Source organism: Theobroma umbraticum, unplaced genomic scaffold, assembly GCF_002168275.2.
Source record: "Theobroma umbraticum cultivar Fairchild unplaced genomic scaffold, ASM216827v3 scaffold_4.1, whole genome shotgun sequence".
NCBI lineage: Eukaryota > Viridiplantae > Streptophyta > Magnoliopsida > Malvales > Malvaceae > Theobroma > Theobroma umbraticum.
The window spans coordinates 4,244,208-4,264,625 of record NW_018397258.1 but is presented as its reverse complement, the minus strand read 5'-3'; the positions used below and the strand labels follow the sequence as shown (position 1 = coordinate 4,264,625).

The following is a 20,418-nucleotide window of genomic DNA, read 5'->3' as shown; positions in this document are numbered from 1 at the left end:
ACAACATTTTTATTTTTTATATATATATTTATTTTATATTTTTTTAATAAATTAATATTACAAAATTATAATAAATAAGATAAATACTCATATAATTAAAGAAAAACTAAGAGGAGAAGATATTAGATTTATGATTCATTTTTCATGCAAAATCTCCATAATATTTTTACTTAAGTTCAGTCAGTTCGATCAGTTTGATTATAAATTTTTCTAATCGAAATCAAACTAAATTAATTTTAATAACTGAATTATCCTAATTAAACTATCTAAAGAATCAAACTAATAAAAAATCAAACTCAATTCAATTGAATTCTATTTACATTTGTTCAGTCCTAAGGAGAGGGGAGATAGATATAAAGTTTGGGTCTAAATATGGTTGGGTTATGGGTTGTTGGCGGGCACATGAGCCCACAAATCAACCAAAAGGTGCAAGTCTTCGGCCAATTCCTCTCCAACCTGTCCACGTTGTTATGTCCATAACCCCCCGCATGGATCGGCAGCGCCCCCAAATCTAACCATAGCCCTGCATATATTCTCGGCTTAACACTCTTGTGCCTCTCTGGAGAAATCTACAGACCAGAGGAATATTATTAATACTGAATAACAAACTAAGAAACAATTTAGTCTTTTGTTTTGTATCTTAACCAAGAAATAATCAACACACATCTTTTTGTTCCGTCAGCACCGCTTTAAGTCTTTACAAGAAACAGGAAAGTGTCATGATTCGTCTAGTGATCCCCTACAACTTGACAAACTGCTTCCGAAAACCAATCAGGACAATCGTATGACGAGACACAGAAATTAGAATTTTTTTTTTCTAGCTAAGACAACATTATTCATGTGAACATGTTGTCTTTAGATCATGTATAACTGCAATCATTTTGTTACGAGTTAATTATTCTGAATATTGTCGCTAGCAAACAATGATTTGCTCATTCGAATTTCAGTAATATAATTACTTTACAGCAGCTTTGAGTTGTTCAGCTCCAAGGATAGCTAATCGTAACGCTTTATATACATCAATGCTTTTAAGCAGGGGCAAGTCCGTTACCATATATGCATGTTCATCGTGTCAAATTAACTATACTAAATGGAATGAAATGAATATATATACATATATATATATATAACTAATAGAAGAAAAAGGTAGAATAGAATTTGAAGTGCCTTTTTTGGGTAAAGAAAAAGGTGGGTATCACAACATTGAATTTGGCATTGAATATGGAGTATAACTTTGGTGGATGGGTTGATTCACGTGAAAGTAAAGCTAAAGGGATAATCGGTGTGGACAAATAATTGAGAAAAAGGTCAAGATGCTAACAAAATTCACATGAGAATATTGGGATGAAATACAAAACCTAGTAAAGACAAAACTTGTAAACAGATATAGATACGTTTACAAATAAATCAAGAAAGAAATCACTTAATAAGATTAAAGTAAAAAAAGAGTGCTATCGGTGAATTTTACAATAAGGTATGAAATATGATCTTAACCTGCGCACAAATAAACTATTTTTTCTTTTTCTTTTTTAATTCTGGTATTTGAAAGATCTTTCACGGCGTTAAAGAAAAAAAAAACTGTAAGAGAATAGTAGAGTAATAAGGAGACATATTCAATCTCACGTAAGCTGACCTGGCATGGCATTGAAAGATCGCTTCAAAAGCAAGAATTTTCTTTGTTTTTTCTTCTTTTTCTAACAACTTTTTCTTTTCTAAATAAAAAAAAAAACAACTCGTTTGGCCTTTTTCTTTTTTTATAATTCAGTCCAATTAAGACCAGCCACGTAACCAAACTCGGTGGGCTTGAATCCCTCCAATCACAACTCGGTTCAAAATTCAACCTGACGGTGGTGGAGTCAAGTCTGGCTAGCTAGCTCAGTCTGGAACATCAAAAAAACTTGAAAAGAAAAAAGGAGCAAAACAGCAAAACACAATTAATATAAATAACGTAAAATTGGAAAAAATCCTGTAATAATGCAATCTAAGGGAACTGCCAAGTGCCAAGAAAGTCAAGTCTCCGATTTTCCCTTTTATCCTACGCACCTCTCGGTTCTCTTAACCTGCGCACATTTGGCCGGCTTCACCGTTTTAGATCTCCAGCTCAACTAATACGCACAGTCTCTTGTTGGACTGATCCAAGTGTAAGTGCTTGCTCCACATCATCGGCGCTAAATTTCTGGTGATATTTTGTACTTATGTATATATATATATATATATATATATATATTATTTTTCGTTTCTCTTCTCCTTTGATTCTAATAGTAGCTTTTGATTAATATGCATGCGGATGTAACCTGTTTAATTTTAGGGATTCGTGAATCAGTTGGATTTTGGAAAATTCTGATCAAGAAAATGGTTGTTGAGTTTGACTGTGCTTTTATGCGTGAAATTGTTCCTCCTCAAAATTTGACCTTATAAGTTTTATCCCTTTGGTGAGTGGTTGATCTGCTCGATGGAGTGGTTGAACTTTTACATCTAACAAGATTTAACTTGGAGAACTGTGCATCGGTGTACTTGAAAATGTTTATTGACAGAATTTGTGATCATATCAGGATTGTAAGCTACTTGGAACTGAATTTGTCTGCTGGGAAATTTTTTGGTGTGTAAAGTTGGTGAAATTGTAGATTTATGCCGTTTTGTTTTACTAATAGTTGCTGTGGTTAAAAAACCTTACCAAACCTTATTTCCAATGTGTTTTGATGCATGTGCCATTTCAAGTTGGTTATGAGCATGAATTCCCTCTGATTTCTTTGCAAGGTTTTTGTGCATTCCAGGCTGCATTTGGATGATCCAATGAAAATTTTAAATTAACTTACCTCTTACTTAAATGCTGCAATTTCATGAATTTAAGAAATTGATATCATGGCAATGATGATGATGATGATGATGGTCATCAGTGCATTCCTAGAGCTTTTTTTTCTTCCTTCACATGCCATATTCAATCTTGAAGGGAAATACTCATATGCAATAGAAATGAGAGTCTGCTTTGGAGCCAGCATTTTAGATTTAAAGACAAAAAAATTAGATGACAATATATGTTACTGGTTTAGAAGACTTGACAAATGCCTGGTAAGACACAATCAAAAGATTTGTGGTTCATAATATTTGGACCTCAAACCAACTTATAGTGGAAAAGTGAAATGCATTTTGCTTCTGTTTTTTGTTCTGGCAATTACTTTCATCTATCTAACCAAATAATTGTGCTCTGCCTGTTTGCATTTTTGTTGTATTAATTTGCAGCCTCAATACCTACAATGCTTGTAAAGCTTTTGTTAAGCTGTTTTTTGATCGAATTGTCTTTAGACAATTGTATTTATTATGCTTCCTTGAATTTCTAGATTTGGAGTTTACAAATTAGAGACAATTCTCAAAGGATTGAACCATGAGTTGCTTTGGCTGTTGCGAAGAGGATGATTTCCACAAAGCCGCTGATAATGGAGGCCAATACATGGTTAAAAATTCAGCAGGTAATCCTGTGGTTGATATTCACATCGAGGCTGATAAATTTGCATATACAATCTTTGTGAATCTTGCTTAAATAGTTCTGCATCATCTATATAGTGAACTAGTTGAATGAATCATGATTAGTAGGATGGCATAAACTCCTTTGATCTTTGTGTCCATAGACCATATTCAAATGGACTTTACTTATAGTTTGTTTATCTATTGGAGTAATCTGGGTTGAATTTGCCCACTCAGGAAATGATGGAGGTTACCATGCATCTGAAACTGCATCAAAGGTTGGTCAAACTGTGAAGGTTCAGCCTATTGAAGTCCCTGCTATTCCAGCAGATGAATTAAAGGAAATCACAGATAACTTTGGGACAAATTCTCTGATTGGTGAAGGTTCATATGGTAGAGTTTATTATGGAGTTCTTAAAAGTGGGCAGGCTGCAGCAATCAAAAAGTTAGATGCCAGCAAGCAACCTGATGATGAGTTTTTAGCCCAGGTTTGGTTGACAGCTATAATAACCTCATTTACTGGATCTGTGATATTTATTCAGATTTTTATCTACTGATGCATTGATATTCAGGTTTCCATGGTATCAAGGTTGAAGCATGAAAACTTTGTTCAATTGCTTGGTTACTGTGTTGATGGGAGCTCCCGTATACTTGCCTATGAGTTTGCGTCTAATGGATCGCTGCATGATATTCTACATGGTATGTTTGATTATGCTTCACGTATTGCTCCAGTTATACAAAGCTGTTACCATTGAGGAGCATAGTCATGCTTGAAGCAAGGATCTCTTCTTATCCTATTATAAAAGTTAATGATAAAGTTTCTTCCTCCATTGACCAAAAAAAAAAGAAAAACGAGCTGTGGCTTGTAATATTTACAGGTTGTGCTGTTAATATTGCAAAATTATTATTCCTTTAATGCAGGGAGAAAAGGTGTTAAGGGAGCTCAGCCAGGCCCTGTTCTGACATGGGCACAAAGAGTAAAAATTGCTGTAGGAGCCGCAAAAGGGCTTGAGTATTTGCATGAGAAGGCTGATCCTCACATCATTCATCGTGACATTAAGTCCAGCAATGTGCTAATATTTGATGATGATGTGGCCAAGATCGCAGACTTTGATTTATCTAATCAGGCTCCTGATATGGCAGCCCGTCTTCATTCCACTCGTGTGCTTGGAACCTTTGGTTATCATGCTCCTGAGTAAGTCATTAGTGCATTCACTTCATACTACCATCTTTTACATTTATTTTGACAAAGATCCTTTTTTTGTTGATAACATGTGGCTTTGGACACACTTAGTTGCTGAACAACTAATGACGTAATATTTTATGAAGCAATCATGGATTGCACTATGGAACCTAAAATAGAGTAGATTTTCTTTTGATTATTGAGACGTTTCAGGGAACAGTTGGAAATTTTGAGCATAAGTTTAATATATTATATTTCTTCTTCTACAAAGCTTGATTTCAGAATGCATGCCTTGAACATTGGCTGTCTGTTCTTGTTGTTGGCAGATATGCAATGACTGGGCAATTAAATGCCAAGAGTGATGTTTACAGCTTTGGTGTTGTGCTGCTTGAGCTTCTAACTGGGAGGAAACCTGTTGATCATACTTTACCCCGTGGACAGCAAAGTCTTGTGACATGGGTACTTTTCTGCTACCATAGTTTTTTTTTATACAGCCTGTGTTTCACTATTAAAATTTTCAGACCTGGCTGATTAATGAGAGTATTGAATTGTTTTAGGCTACACCAAAACTTAGTGAAGACAAGGTTAGGCAGTGTGTTGATCAAAGACTAGGAGGAGAGTATCCTCCCAAGGCTGTCGCAAAGGTATTAATATGCTTGGTTGCACATGGTGATGTCTGTTTTTGTTAGCACATTTTTTTGTTAACGTTTCTCCTTCCCTCAAGTTTTCAAGTAATGCTAATTATAAGAGGCTGCAATGATCCAAATTTATTTTTAATTGTATTCTTATTTGCTAGAAAAGAAAAAAGAGGTGGCACACATTGTGTACATTGGTAATTAGATTCTAGATGCCCCCTTTTCTTTTTTTAAGATAATTTTTAAGCTTTAAGTGAAAGTATACCACGTAAGTGATACGGTGCAAGTCTAGATGGAAAAAAAGATGTTATTTGACAGCTCCAGAGAGTTGTTTGAGCATAGAAAGATACAGTTTTCCATTTTGAAAATTAACATCTCCCAGTAGGATAGGAGTGGTATAGAGTAGTAATGACTGCTTTGCCAGTAAGGTGAATCAGAATAATAGAGAGTTGGAAAAAATAAAATAAAATCTTCTGGATGGCCTCTCTAGCTCGTCTGAAATACAACTTTGTTTTAAAGCTTAAACTTATCTTGGCCTGACTCTCCCAGACTGGTGTCCTCACTGAATGACAATGTCAGCCGTGCCTAAAGTATTTTGTTGTTTTGATTACAGATGGCTGCTGTTGCTGCGTTGTGTGTGCAATATGAAGCTGATTTTCGGCCAAATATGAGCATCGTTGTCAAAGCTCTTCAACCCCTGTTAAATGCACGACCTGGACCTGCTGGTGAAACACCAAGCACATAATGATATCTATTTCTCTTTCACTCGTCCCTCTTTCTATCTCTCTGTGCCTGTGTGTGCGGGAAGTGTTCACACATTCAAGTGTCCAAATATATATAATGAGGGGACAATTTTAGAAGGTGATGATAAATTTGTTTATTCAAAGTTCCATATGCATCCATTATACACTTTGTATTCGATTTGTTCATATTGTGTGAGGTTGTTTCTTTCTTGCATATATGTTGATGGTCGCCTTCCTGTTCATCTTGAAGTTTCTTACCTTTGATGGAATGGATATCATTCCTTTTGTGAACAAATGGTTATGCACCTTTGATTGCCTGGATAACAAGAAATCACCAAGAAAGACAGGAAATGGCGGCTTCATGGTTTTCCTGAAATGCCATATGGTATATAGAATCATCTTTGTCCTTCACGTTGAACATCTTATGCATTGGTCTGTATCTGAAGAAAAGAATGAAAAATAGTTAAAAAAAAAAAACCGTTGTTTAGCGAGTAATGATTTGCAAAGATCACTTTACAGATGGAAAGGCTAGATATGGACAGATCCAAATGCGTTGAACACTTGAGAAAAGAATAATGGCATTTGTTGGCTTTAGGTCTACTTGTCCCATCTTTATATCTCATGGGCAACACAACTTTAAAGAACAGTCAATTATTAAAGTGAAGTTAATGGAAATCCCCTGACCGGCCCTGGCTTGTTAATCACTAATGACGTAATTAACTTTCATTGGGCCTGCTATAATTTAAACGTAAAACCACTAGCTGATAACTGAGCAGGTGAACCAATTGAGCCTTTTTGATATTAATACTATAAATCATGAAAGTATAGGCAAATTATTCGGAGTTGGGAGATATTGGGCACTGATTAACATCCCACAATTAAGATGCTAAAACAGTAACACGCCAATTTGGACTTTTGAGAGGTTGGTAGCAATTGACGCGTACAGTGATGAAAACACACATGTATAGTCATTAATTTTCTCTTTTTGCTTGACTTGCGCATATGCAGTCCTCGCAAGACCCAAACAGTGAATAAAGAAAATAAAATATTAGTTCTGTAATAAAAAAACGTTATAAGTAAAAATAATAATAATAATAATAAAAAAAAAAGACAAGCGACGAGGATATCCCTAGCCCCACGTTTCACCTTCAATTGAATCGTGAAGTTAACTTAATGCAGCGTTGACTGTACATACCCCTAATTTCTACCTCACCAAGTCACCATGTCGTAAACGAAGGGTTAGAAAAGTAAATGCAAGAATACCCCTTCGATATTAGATCCTCCGGAGCCATTTCGACTGGCAGTGTACTAATTCTAATTTTTATTTTTTCTCTTCTAACTCGTCTAACTCACTCCAAAGGAGAACGAAAGAAGAAAAATTGCAGAGCCAAGCAAAGAATCAAAGCAAAATTTTGCTAGATGCTATCCTGCGCCTAACCACTTTTATCATTCTATCGTGCGCCACACATGGGAGGAGATGTAACCGGAGCGATCACCACCACCACCACAGCCGCAGCCGCCGTCGCCACCACGGCGGGCCCACCTTACGGTGGAGGCACGGCTGAAGCTCAGTACGTTGCGGCGAAGACGTCGGTTTGGTGGGACATTGAAAACTGCCAGGTCCCCAAAAGCTGCGACCCGCACGCGATCGCGCAGAACATTAGTTCGGCGTTGGTTAAGATGAACTACTGTGGGCCCGTTTCCATCTCCGCCTACGGCGATACCAATCGGATTCCTTCTTCTGTACAGCAGGCGCTTTCAAGCACCGGCATCGCACTCAATCATGTCCCCGCCGGTAACTTAATCTAAATCCCTAACTTCCTTTATTTCTTGAATAACTGTAAATTAATCTTGAATTATTTTTTTTTAATTTTGTTAATTGTGCAATGATTACGAGGTGTTACGGAATTTGTAAGAAATTTATCATTGTTATTCTTTACTGATCTTAAAAACTGACTTACTGTGCTGTGATCTAGGGTTTTAGCTTTCTATTTGGAAATTAAAATTAAGATGTTATAGAAAAAGGATGTTGATTAGTTGATGTTTATGTACGAGCAGGTGTGAAAGATGCAAGTGATAAAAAGATTCTTGTAGATATGCTGTTTTGGGCAGTGGACAATCCTGCTCCTGCGAATTATCTGTTGATTTCTGGCGATAGGGATTTTTCTAATGCGCTACATCAGTTACGTATGAGGAGATATAATATTCTTTTGGCACAGCCCCAGAAGGCATCTGCACCCCTTGTTGCTGCAGCCAAGAGTGTATGGCTTTGGACAAGTCTCTCGGCTGGTGGTCCTCCTCTTTCGAGTGGTGAATCGTCTAAACTTGCTAATGGTCACATTAGTTTTAACTCCGAAATGTTGTACAACCCGCTGCCCGAAATGGTTCAGTATAGTCAACCAATGGTTTTTAGTTCTGAAAATGTTGCATTGGGGAATCAAAATGTTTCTAATGCTGGAAGGAATGGTGATAGCAAATATAAAGGGAAATATATCAGGAAAACCCCGAATCAGCCAAGCATATCAAGAGCCTCTAGTGTGCCAACAACTAGCATTCAAGAAACTATGAACAATGGTTACTCTTACCAGCCAGAGTATGCACAGGCAAAGTCCTTTAAGAAAGCACCACATGAGTTTTTTGGTGGCAGTGAAGCAGCTGTCTCTGCAAGCAAATCTACTCCAAACTTCTTTCCTAGTAATCCTAACCCTCCGGGGAGTAACAATGGTAATTTCATGGGCATTCATCAGAATTATCCTCATTCCTTGAGGCCGAATAACCTTCCTGTGCAACCTGCTTTTGCACAGGAAAATTTGCTACCTCCTAATTCACAAAATCATGGTTTCCGCCCAATGCCTCCTAGAGTGGAGGGGCCTAGATTTTCGGCTCCACTCTCAAATATGCCTGATATTGGTAAGTTAAATATCTCTGAACACTCCACCTATGCTCAAAATCCTTCTAATTTTCATCATCGAATTGGAGAAGAGTTTAAAACAAGCTCTATCGAGTCATTGCCTAATCAAGCTAGCCTAAATGCGCCACAAAAGAGTCTTGTGTTGCACAGTGGTCAAGCGAGTCAGCATGATACTTTTAATAATAGGTATCAACGGAGTCCTGAATTTCCACCTCCATCGTCCTCAGCAATTTCTAATTCTCCAAGCAATGGTACTTGGGGAACTCAAGGACGCTCACCACCTTCTGAATATGTGCAAGGTCTCATTGGTGTTATCTTACTTGCATTAAACACACTCAAAATTGAAAAAATTATGCCTACTGAAGCAAATATTACTGATTGCATTCGATATGGAGATCCAAAACACCGCAATACTGATGTAAGGAAGGCTTTGGATAGTGCAATTGAGCAACATATGGTATTGAAGCAAAGTTTAGGTGCATTGCAGTTGTATGTTGGTAGAAATGAGAAACTATGGAAGTGTGTGAATCCTATTGGTGGGAATCCTAATCAGTACTCGAAGACAACGTGGGATGGAATACAAAAGTTTTTATCAACCCCTGCTGGACGATTAGCAATGATGGCTTCTCAATGCAGGTAATGGTGCTTGATCATCTTCTCTCTCTCTGCCTCTCTCTTATTTTTCCTTTTTTAGTGGTGCTAACTTTTACTGGGCGGTTCCCTTAGCTTAAGTTTGTTATCAACTCTGCAGATATGAAGCAGCTTTGGCTTTAAAAGATGCATGCTTGGAGGAGTTTGCTCTAGGTGATGTTCTTCAGATCTTGAATATGGTAATTGCCATGAAGAAATGGATTATACATCATCAGTCAGGATGGCAACCGATTACCGTTACCCTTCCAGAGACTAAGATGGAAATGGGTACTGGTACTGCTGCTTGACCTGATCAAGAGTGGTTCTGGTAGTCAAAGTGGCCCTAGGGTGATGAAAGATGGTAAGAAGTGTATTGGGGGGTAAGAAAAAAGGGTCACTTAGAAAGAAAATACAATCATCAATTATCAAGAAAGTTAGTGGCAGACTCTGATTTTTGGATCATTAGTCAAGTAAGTAGGATAGGTGTTTCTCTTTTATGTTTTTTTCTTTTCTTTTTTCTATTATTGTTTGCTGCAAGACTATAATGGGGATCTGCAGGAGGGGATAGAAAATCTTAAGATGATGGAGTTAGATTGGAAATTTTCAGGATCAGGAGCAGAGTTAAGTAATAAGTTCATTCTCTGCGTCATAAGGCTGCTTTGCAAAGAGTTTTTGAGCCTGTGCTATGTGGATTTGGTATATTACAAGCTATCCCTAATATGTTTGGTTGTCGCTGGTATTGCTTAATTAGTTACATGCAAAAGGCTTTCTTCACTCCAGCACAATACGTTCGGAATTTAACTGCTCAGGATAGTGGTAATCTTTTTGTTTCAGCAGATAATTCCATGTTGCTGTATGAGCTTGGACTAGTTTCAACATGTATATACCATATGCAGTATCTCCACCCATATCATCAGACTCTTATGGAATCTTTTCGAAGATGTACTGAGGCTTCCAGAACCTGTTGGACAGGTTCTTGTTCAACTGCTGCATAATGGGGCTTAGTAGTGATGGATGTCACAGACGTGGTCAAGATTGACACAATTATTGACATTATAGAAGCTTCCAAAGTATTTTGATGTTGGATTTTATTTGGAGGTTGCTAAGCTCTTGGCAATCGGTACGCATCGCATGGAAGTATGATTAGGGAGCTTTATTCCTAGTATTACAGTTTAAGTACACTATGCATTTATGGGCCATGGAATAGATGGCCATACTTATCAACTAAAGTGAATGTTTTAGCTTGAACCTTGTGTTGTTACCGTGGCTGATGGTTGTATCCTTGATTTTTATCTTGAACACACTTGTAAATGTTTTGTGTTGAAGTCAACACTTTGCTTGTCTTGTAGCCATTCGCTTTAGTTAATCATGTAATTTCTGCGTTAGGTTAACTCTTGTTATTTAATCGGATTTATACTCATCAAATATGTTTGATAGCACGACAAGAGAAAAGAAGGAATAGGGTTTGAAGAAAAATGTTTTCTTTTTTCCGTTTGATTTAAGGAAAAGAAATACATTGATTTGAATATCTTTTTTCTTTTTTTTTTTTTCTAATTTGAGAAAAAAAAACTATTTCATTTCTTTTCAAATTAATTTACTTCTTTTTTTTTCATTTTGCATATTAAAATCTTTATTTTAATTCTTCATATTAGATACTAATTTTTCTTCACCGTTAATAAGGTCGGATCCTTTGAACTCGTCCGTCACCTTTTATTGTTACGCTGTTGCCCGTCCCCATCCATTGCGCCATGCACGTGCTGGCGTCGTTGAATACTAAATGACCTCGAGAATTAAGTAATAATAATTAAAAATTTCTCCATTAAAATGCTACAGCCCAGCTGATTCGAGGGGACTTTTCGTTGTCGAATAAACAACTTCTCTGTCCATAGAATAGAATGACAAGTTGGCGATATTATCTCAATCACTTCTCTTTGTGGTGGAGTGAAAAATCGGCGATTTGGTATCGTATAATACAACCGTCAGCGTTTCCCTTGGTATTGGGATCTATTACAATACATCGTTGCCGTTTCAGTCAAAGTCTCAAGCCATTTGCAATGGAGCGAAGGATGCCATTGTCTGTTGATGCTACATCCCAACTTCAATACTAGTAATACTTGCTTTTAACAAGACATAACCTACAATTACACGTTGCAAGGTTCAGCATCAAGTGCTTGGATGCATGTACATTGAGATCCCGCTCGCCTGAAAAATTATTTGCATTTCAACATATATAAACAGCTTAAGGTCAAGAGTATGGTTTATATCTGTCATGCTTATATCACATCCAATACACAAGACTTTTAAGGCTCAAAGAAACTGAAGCTTCCACATCAAAAGCAGCATAATTCCAGCTTGGAATCTTGGTCAAGGAAGGAATGGATTGTGGGAAGGACATTCCTCTTTTTGCTTTCTATAAGCCCTGAGAAGATGAAGACACAGACTATTTAGACCCTAAAATGTAATATTCATGCCAAAAGCCAAAAGTGAGGATCTTCATCATGCTGCTGTCTACCTTTTAGCATTCAATCCCCCAAGTCCAATCGTTCCCAGAACAATAATGAGGAAAGGTAGCTGAATAAATGCACGATTTCTTCTTCCCCCATGAGCCTTTGGTACTCCCGTTCTGACAACGTGTGAATATGTAGCTAAAGAAGAAAGACAATGTCTTAATAGCAACATAAAGAAAGAATATAGTCACTTAATACTTTCAAACAAGAAATTACCTGAAACTGAACCTTCTCCTTCTGCACCTGTGATAATCATATTATGTCGAATTTCAATAGCATGTAAAAATAATTGCTATTGCTATGTTTTCACTCATCTAATGTAATTATTGAAAGATGATAGTAGGATTACAATCATGGTTTGCAAACTCAATTCTACAGGTTATGTTCCAGAATAATGACATTCACATCTGCTAGATTAACTTTTAACCAGTTTCTGGCCAGTAGTTCTACACGCATGAGATCCAATCCCATCTAGTGGGAATTTAGAATTTAAGATCAAAGATGAAGATCCTATAAAAGTAAATGAAAAAAAGAAGGCTGTAAACATGAAAGGGAATGCTGCAATTAATCAAGTAGAGCTTTGTTAAGTAACACCAATTTTAATAAATTAAATCCAAAAAAATAACAACTCACCAAGTACTACGAGAAGAAAAAATAGGTGTCATGAGGATGCAAAGAAGAGGGTATAGGCTAAGATAGTACCAATTATGGTGATTGATGCAGACACAGATGAGCTCACCTACTAGATTCAATCCCAACTAGTGAGAATTTAGGATTTAGGATTTAGGATAACAGATAACTAATCTATAAAAAGTAAATGGAAAAAAAAAAGGGCTGCTTAAAGAGAATGCTGCAATATATCAAGCAGAGCAATTACCACCATCAAAATAACACAAATTTTAATGAAGTAAATCCAAAAATACTGACCAGTCAAATTCTAAAAGATTAAAAAAAAGAAAAGAAGAGGGTATAAGCTAGATAGTACCAATTGTGGTGATTGATGCAGACAGATGTACTCCCTACTAAAGAATTAGCATAAAAAAAGAAGTAAAACTGAAACAATATCGATGACATATTTATACCTTATACCTTATAATGTGATATGGCACAACAAATTACAATATAAGAATTGGTCTTTGACAACATCAATTACTTTTTTTTTAATCAATACCCAGTTAGTGGAAATAGGTATCTCATGGCTTACTCCATGTTTGATGAGCGACATTGAAGCTAAACTAATCCGTCAAATCATCATCAAGAAAATCGAGACCATCATCATCAGTGGTAACACCTCCAGCAGCAGGATTAACATCCAATGGTTCAACCAAACCAGCCAACGTGACCATTTCTGTAGGTCTCTTTTCTTCACTCTCACGTTCATCCATATCATCTCCATAAAATTGTTCCACCTCATTATAAATGATCTCCTAAATCAGGAATTAAAATAAAAATATAGTTATTTCTCAATACTTTAGTTAATGAGAACAGCTTAAATAGGAATGAAACTTACCTCATCTTCTTGCATGGCTTGCTTCTCTGACTCCACAAGCCAGTCATCTAATACACTTTCTAACATGGCACTGTCAAAGGAAACCAAATCATCAGGCTCCCTTCCTAGTTGCCGTTCTCTCAGTCGCAAGTTGTAATGAACATAGGCATGGTCATTCAATCTCTTCCGAGACAAACAGTTGCGTCTTTTGCTGTGAACTTGATCAAACACGCTCCAGGTATGCTCACATCCAATCGATGAACATCTCTGGCTTAGTATGCGTATGGCAATTCGTTGCAGCTCTAAGCAACTTATCCCATGTTGTTGCCACCATGAAGCTAATGATGAAACAATGATTAACAAAATTTCACTTAACATGAATTTTGCATGGCAACAAAATTGAATTTATCAAACACAAGTTCTTGAGCAAACAGGCTGCATAAAATCTTAGTTGAATCACCTGGATCAAGCTCACTTCTAGTACTTATGGCCAAATCAGTTCCAAAATCAGCTTTTGCCGACACAAAATCAGGTATCTGATAAAATCACATCAGAGCATCAGCTGAAAAAGAAATAATAACAACATAGCATAAATTAAATCTAGCAGTCTAGCAGAGATAAGAAACTGATACCTGCATGGATGCAGAAATCCTTTTCCCATTGTCTGACTCCAATCGAACAATACACTCATTTAGACCACGAATTACTTCAGGATTCTTCAGTAACAAAAACAGAAAAAGAGTAGAAATTAAGCATGGAAAAAACAGACAACCACGAAAAGATAAGGGTGAAGTCACTGTATTCATAGTTTTGTACCATCAGAAAATCTGGGCAGTAACGGAAGGATGGATTGAGAAAGTATGCAGCAACATAAAGAGGATGATGGAACAATGAACTCCAATTGTTTTCAATCACACTCCAGAAAGGTCCAAATTTACGCACATCGTCACCATGAATGGCTTTAATCGCAAACTTTGTTCTACATATGTCATTATAGATAGATGGCATTGAACGGATTTCATCACTACCTATCTTTTGAAGAACTTCAGCAACTGGCTCTAAGGATTTCTTCACATACTGCATCTTCTTCCAAAAGGTGACATTTAAGACAATTTTTTCAACCTCTCTACCTTCATCTAATTTGGAAAAGCGGGAGGAAAGCCATCGATTTGATTGGAACATTTTCTTAAGACCAACCCTCTGGTCCAACATACTCTGTAAAGTGAAAAAATTAGTGCCAAACTTGGTGATAGCTGGCTTAAGAAGTTCCTGTCCCTTTGTAAATTCTTTCTTCATAAAATTCAACAACCAGGTATTGTTATAAACAAACCTTGTCACCTTTTTTGCTTTATCTATGCATTCTCCCACCCATTTTATATTCAAAAAATCCTCAAGCATTCTATCAATGCAATAGACAGCACATGGTGCCCAAAATAAATTTCTCCTTTTCTCTTCAAGCATCTTTCCAGCATTCCTGAAACTCAAAGTGTTCCTAGTGATTACCTGGAATGGAAATTATAAGGAAAACAGCTCAGCAGGATGCACACTCACGCAGATATCAAAGTAGAACTCACAGAGAAACAAATGTAAAGATAAATTAACCTGGACTACATATTCCTCGCCAACCTCATCCACTGCTTTGTCTAACAACTTGAAGAGATTAGCTGCATCTTCTATCACATCAGTTGCATCAACAGAAGAGAGAAAACAAACACCGCGAGGACAAGAGACCAAAAAGTTAATCAGGGTCCTTCCCTGTGCATCATTCCAACTGTCAGCCATGACAGAACAACCAGTAATAGCCCATGATGCCTTAAACTCCGCCAGATACTCTTTAATATTAGCAATCTCTTCCTGTAGGAGACGACCAGATATGATTCGGCCTGAAGGACCTTGCAAACCCTGCCCATACTGACCAACCACTTCCAGCATTTTATGGAAGTATGGAGAGTTTGCTGCATTAGAAGGGATTCCAGCATGATAAAAGAATTTGCATATAGCAGATATTACTTCCCTGCGAGTTTTCTTCTCAAAACCTATTTTTGCTCTTGTTTGTTTGTAGTGTGCTGATGTCTGGCTTTTCAGCGACTTTAAAAATACCGAATCCAGTCTTGATCTTTTAAGTAGCGGTTCAGCACCATTACCACTACTACCTGGAGATCTACCTCTGACATTATTATTTCTAATGTCACTATCGGAAACTTTATCGTCAATAGCCAGTATGTCCTTACTTATACATTGCAAATACCCATCCTCCTCTCCACCTTCATCCTCATTATCCGAGTGCAAGTAGAAAGAAGATATCTCCTTGGTATCAGGTTTTCGATGCCTTCTGCCAGTACGGTGCCATTTCATATTTTCTTTGATTTTGAGATATACCTCCTCAGGCGCCTTTTCACAATATGCAACTTCTCCAGGGATCCTAGCAAGATGTTGCTTAAACCGATTTATGCCCCCACTTATTATTTTTTCGCAATAGTTGCATTTTACTCTTTTCTTCTTCTCATCTTGAGCAACACAATGTTCCCATCCCGGGTCCACATATCCTAATGATCGAAGAGGGGTAAACTTGATAAGCAAGTTCTTGTCACCCATCACTTTCTTGCCTTTGTGTTTATAACCTGCCGATGCTTCTTCTGCATCATTGTATTCATTAGATTGGAAATTTAGAGCAGCCTGTTCATATTCTGATTGCCTTCGTTTTCGACCAGAACGGCATCCTTCCAGGTTTTTTCTCATACTCAAGCATACTTCTTCAGGAACCTTTTCACAGTGAGTAACTTCTCCAGACAATCTGGCTAAATGTTGCTTCAATCTGAATATTCCACCACTGACTATTTTCCCACAGTAGTTGCATTTAACCTTCTTTTTCCTTTCATCTTGAGCAATCCCATGCTCCCATCCAGGGTCAACATATCCTGTGGACCGAAGTGGGGCCATCTCTTCAACCATTTGATAAGTAGCACAAGAGCAGAAACTTTATTTCACGAAGCTGTTTATGATTGAATTAAAAGTGAAAATAAATAAAAGTGAATGGAAATTTTTAGAATCAGTACACTAGACATAAATTTAAGCCATACAGTGAATTTTCCAGTTTGACACGCTGGAAATCCCTTTCCAACTGCAAATCTCCTGTTACATATCCCTCAAAGATTGAGCTTGCTTACGTTTATTCCTCAAAACCATTGCACGAGTCCCTAAAAGCAAGCCTGAGCTAATGATCAAAACTTAAGTAACAGGTGAGTTGGGAACCCTTAAGGAAGGCAATGCAATAAGAAAAAAAGAAAAAAAAAATTCATTGAGAAACACCCAAAGTGATAAATACACCAATCAAAGTCATTTTGACAGCCAGAGGAGACACCATAAAGTGGGAAGAAGGCATAATCTACTGCTTCCTAAGTTTAGACAACAAGTTATTATGTCTTCACCAAATATGCTGCCTTTGGAGAATGTTAAACGAGAGAATTTTTCCATGTGAGACTGTATAGCCTATTCGAGAGTTTGCAAACCATGATTTCTTGGAATACTGTTATAATTTCTCAAAAGTATATGAAGATAGGAGAATTACCAGACTGTAGGCAAGTATAAGCTTCAAAAATCTGCAGAAAATGCATACCTACAGGTTAGATTATCTCGCAACCATTAATCCAACTAAATTATTTTTGAATTGCAGAATACATGACTATTATCTCAATTGAATGTTCCTGAAAAAAGGAAAAATCTTATGTTCATGTACAATATGCGAACTAAATTAAGTGGAAAACACGGGATCTTCATACTGCATTGGTTAGTTTTGTTCCCAGGTAAGTTGGCTCTTATTGAAAATGGCAACCTCCATATGACATATCACAGTTTAGACAGAAAATGGCTGAAAATAGTCCATTCAAGGAACAAAGTTTCCCACTTAGCTTTTATATGAAAAGGCATTGAAGTACTGATGCCAGTCTAAAGTGATAAGTTTCTTTGGCAGCGAGAAAACTAATTCCAATTATAAAAATTCCTATTTGAGAAGACTAATCCTAGCCTCTATCAGGTAAATTTTAGTTTATCTCCCAAATCCATGGTCAGAATTTGATAGGTTAAATCACTATAAATCCAAAGAACTTCTAAAAGAATACAACACGCTACAGATTTAATAACTCACCAGAACATACTATTACAAATTATCCCTTGCACCATATATTTAACCAAAATAATATACAAGTCTCTAAGTAGCCAAGCTCCCTCCATGAATTTTTCATGGCAAAAAGTACCCAGAAAGACTCCCCAGTTGGTAGATTCTAGATAGAGTAGAATTACTAACATTACTAAACTACTCTAAGCCCTCAAATCACTCCAACCTTAGATGAAAATATGCTTTATTTGTTCAAAAATCTCTAAAAGGCTTAAAACTCATCTCAACATGCTCCAATTGTTCCTTTTTAATTTCCCAACAAAGCGTGGGGCTAATGAGGTAAAAACAATATAACAACAAGCAGATTTTACAAACCTAATTCGATGTTCAAAGCCAGTATCAACGAATTTGCGCATTCCAATCAAAGCAAATGAAAGACTGACGAAATGTTTAAAGGCATATCAGCACTTACCAACTTGAATTTAGACTCCGCCTTAGTTTTTTCGTGAACAGGAAACAAGTCAGGATGCGACTCCCATACTTTCTTTCTATAAGCTGCTTTTACCTAACGAATCAAAATTCATAAAAAAAAAGTCATAATTAAAAAAGAAAAAGAAAAATCGAGGAAGCTTGTTAGTCGATCAGAAGCAAGCAATCAAAGCTCTACAGTCTCTAAAAGCGAAACAAACCGAATTTATAAATTTCAATTCCCAGTCAATAAAAAAGAGGTTAAAAAAAAACCCTAAAAGATCAAGATTTAAGAGCGAAATAAAAAGGTAAACAAGGAATTACAATAAAAAATAAAAAAATTAACAGCAAATGACCTGAGAAGGAGTAGGGCGAGAATTAGGGGGGAAGCCTAGCAAGAGTCTGGCTTCATCGCCCTGCATTTCTGTAAATTGGTGGGGTTGAGTCGCCTCATGTTTTTAGCTTCCGGTGGTTTTTAAGTATTTTTTATTTTTTTTTTAAATTTTCTGGTAAGATTAGGAAAGTTTTTGGGTGTGGCACCCCCGGGTAATTTACAGGTGTTGAATGCCTAATGGACTATCATCAACATCCTGATCATTGATGAGATCAAAATTCCAATCCACACTGATTGTATAGTATGCAGCAGAACATTGGAATCTACTTTTTACTATTGATTGATGAAAGAGATGGAGAAATTGGCATGTGATATGCTCCACTTGTACCCTATTTCCTGAAAGGTTTTCGTTTTACCTTTTCTGAACAGCTACAATCTTTTTCCCTATTTTATAAAGCCTTTTGACTGATTTCACGAATTGTTAGTATTTTTTTCTCATAAAAAAATATATTTTATTCTCTTCTTCAATATTTATATGCTCTATTCATGGATAACAATACATGCTTGTGATCATATATATTACTTAAGTTGACTAAATTAAATAATATGGAAATATGCATGAACATGGTATTTAATTATTAAAGTGAAATAAGTGATTTAGAAGCGACATATAACTAAAGTATACGCGCAACGATTAGATCAAATCACAAACATTTGTTGCAGTACTAAAATTTATTATTAAAATTTAATTTTATTAAATATTTTCTGTTATAAATTTAATTTTGTTGCCTTTTTTTAAAAAAAAAGTTGCAAAACTGAAAATTCAGACGTTTTTATTTTTATAAAATTTAAAGAAATTGAAAAATAATGATAAATTTCAATATTAAATCTATATATAGCATAACGGCAAATTGACCATAAATCCTAAAATTTACAATAGATTAAAATTTCCAACTGCAATTGGCGTGTACATAAATTTTCACTGTAGTTTTTTTAGTCAAAGATCGATCATCAATAAATTATTCTCTTGACAAGAAAAATGTTACCTTATTAACAGACAGAGACTAGTGGACAAAGGCATTGAAGTAGTAAGAGCTATTGGGAAATGGAAAGTCGGGACAGCAATTGATACGAATACAGAAGACACTGATCAGCCAAATCATCACTCGACAAATACATAAGGTGCATGTGTGCCACTAGCTACGGTCCTGACGTGAGGTCATGTAATCAAACTATAAAGCAATTGAAGGCACTTGCTACCCGTTTTTATCTTTGCTCCGTAATTCTCTCCACAAAAATTCAATATACAGAAAAGTATTACTTTTTAAGACTCAATTAGATTACTCAATAAGGAAGTAGTTATATTCCATCTTATATATTGTGAATTTCACTTTCTCAATCTAAGATTATTTGAATAAAAATATTCATATTAAAAGTTCGATTGAAAAGGTTGAACATCTATACGGAAATATGGTTCTAATAATTATCTGGCATATATGCTCATAAATATATATATATATATGGAATTTTATGTTATTAATATGAATATTAATGTTATGTTCGATACATATAATAATAAAGATAATTATTTTTTGATTAATTTTAATTTAAAAAATAAATAAAACACTAGAATCATTTTAAACTTTTATTATTTTGAAAAGTACATATGCATGGGAGCAAAACTTACTCATTTCGAATAATTAACAAAAACAAAAAAAAAACAATTTTAGAATTAAGGTATATGTATATATAAATCTTTAAAAACTCTTCAACTATTTAAAAAAATTTAAATAAGTTCTTATTCTTCTATTATGTTCAATTAAGTTATTTTATTTTTTTTAATCAAATAAGATTTTATGACTAATTGTTAATTAACTGTCATTAATTAAAATATCACACTCGAACATTTGACTAATTGGTTAGCGCATGGTCCTCTACTTAA

General features: G+C 35.9%; 3 protein-coding genes across 8 annotated transcripts; 2 read left to right on the top strand and 1 right to left on the bottom strand.

Annotated features, from left to right (window-relative positions):
• The first annotated feature begins 1,871 nt into the window (after window positions 1-1,871).
• Window positions 1,872-6,241, top strand: LOC110413203 (pto-interacting protein 1-like). Its single transcript, XM_021423960.2, has 8 exons — window positions 1,872-2,141; window positions 3,339-3,467; window positions 3,700-3,950; window positions 4,035-4,161; window positions 4,384-4,657; window positions 4,972-5,104; window positions 5,203-5,289; window positions 5,894-6,241. Exons 2-8 carry the CDS (start codon window positions 3,383-3,385, stop codon window positions 6,023-6,025), a joined length of 1,089 nt encoding a protein of 362 aa, XP_021279635.1. The 5' UTR covers window positions 1,872-2,141; window positions 3,339-3,382; the 3' UTR covers window positions 6,026-6,241.
• Window positions 6,242-7,231: 990 nt separating this feature from the next.
• LOC110413196 (uncharacterized) lies at window positions 7,232-11,005 on the top strand. Its single transcript, XM_021423954.2, has 3 exons — window positions 7,232-7,818; window positions 8,082-9,570; window positions 9,686-11,005. Exons 1-3 carry the CDS (start codon window positions 7,491-7,493, stop codon window positions 9,870-9,872), a joined length of 2,004 nt encoding a protein of 667 aa, XP_021279629.1. The 5' UTR covers window positions 7,232-7,490; the 3' UTR covers window positions 9,873-11,005.
• Window positions 11,006-11,762: 757 nt separating this feature from the next.
• LOC110413194 (Chaperone DnaJ-domain superfamily protein) lies at window positions 11,763-18,896 on the bottom strand. Of its 6 annotated transcripts, none has more exons than XR_002444927.2 (11): window positions 18,499-18,891; window positions 18,147-18,239; window positions 17,129-17,159; window positions 15,163-16,502; window positions 14,377-15,063; window positions 14,193-14,276; window positions 14,021-14,096; window positions 13,582-13,898; window positions 13,276-13,498; window positions 12,288-12,314; window positions 12,097-12,209 (listed from the first exon to the last, which is right to left on the bottom strand). XR_002444927.2 is itself a non-coding variant. In XM_021423948.2 (10 exons), the coding sequence occupies exons 1-9, from the start codon at window positions 18,562-18,564 to the stop codon at window positions 13,307-13,309; spliced, it is 2,886 nt and encodes a 961-aa protein (XP_021279623.1). In that variant the 5' UTR covers window positions 18,565-18,891; the 3' UTR covers window positions 12,269-12,314; window positions 13,276-13,306. The 6 variants fall into 6 exon arrangements, 3 of the variants coding, with proteins under 3 accessions (XP_089639265.1, XP_021279623.1, XP_021279622.1); XR_002444928.2 differs by having other exon boundaries at window positions 15,163-16,478; XM_021423948.2 differs by lacking the exon at window positions 12,097-12,209 and having other exon boundaries at window positions 12,269-12,314.
• Window positions 18,897-20,418: the final 1,522 nt, after the last annotated feature.

Excerpts from the sequence above, each read along its gene's own strand:
- LOC110413196 (XM_021423954.2), top strand. The coding sequence starts at position 7,491 with ATGGGAGGAGATGTAACCGGAGCGATCACCACCACCACCACAGCCGCA. Across the intron at positions 7,819-8,081 it reads ACTCAATCATGTCCCCGCCG|GTGTGAAAGATGCAAGTGAT; the intron begins GTAACTTAATCT and ends ATGTACGAGCAG. Across the intron at positions 9,571-9,685 it reads ATGATGGCTTCTCAATGCAG|ATATGAAGCAGCTTTGGCTT; the intron begins GTAATGGTGCTT and ends TCAACTCTGCAG.
- LOC110413194 (XM_021423948.2), bottom strand. The coding sequence starts at position 18,564 with ATGCAGGGCGATGAAGCCAGACTCTTGCTAGGCTTCCCCCCTAATTCT. Across the intron at positions 18,240-18,498 it reads CTCGCCCTACTCCTTCTCAG|GTAAAAGCAGCTTATAGAAA; the intron begins GTCATTTGCTGT and ends TTGATTCGTTAG. Across the intron at positions 17,160-18,146 it reads CGGAGTCTAAATTCAAGTTG|ATTTTTGAAGCTTATACTTG; the intron begins GTAAGTGCTGAT and ends CATTTTCTGCAG.
- LOC110413203 (XM_021423960.2), top strand. The coding sequence starts at position 3,383 with ATGAGTTGCTTTGGCTGTTGCGAAGAGGATGATTTCCACAAAGCCGCT. Across the intron at positions 4,162-4,383 it reads GCTGCATGATATTCTACATG|GGAGAAAAGGTGTTAAGGGA; the intron begins GTATGTTTGATT and ends CCTTTAATGCAG. Across the intron at positions 4,658-4,971 it reads TTTGGTTATCATGCTCCTGA|ATATGCAATGACTGGGCAAT; the intron begins GTAAGTCATTAG and ends TGTTGTTGGCAG.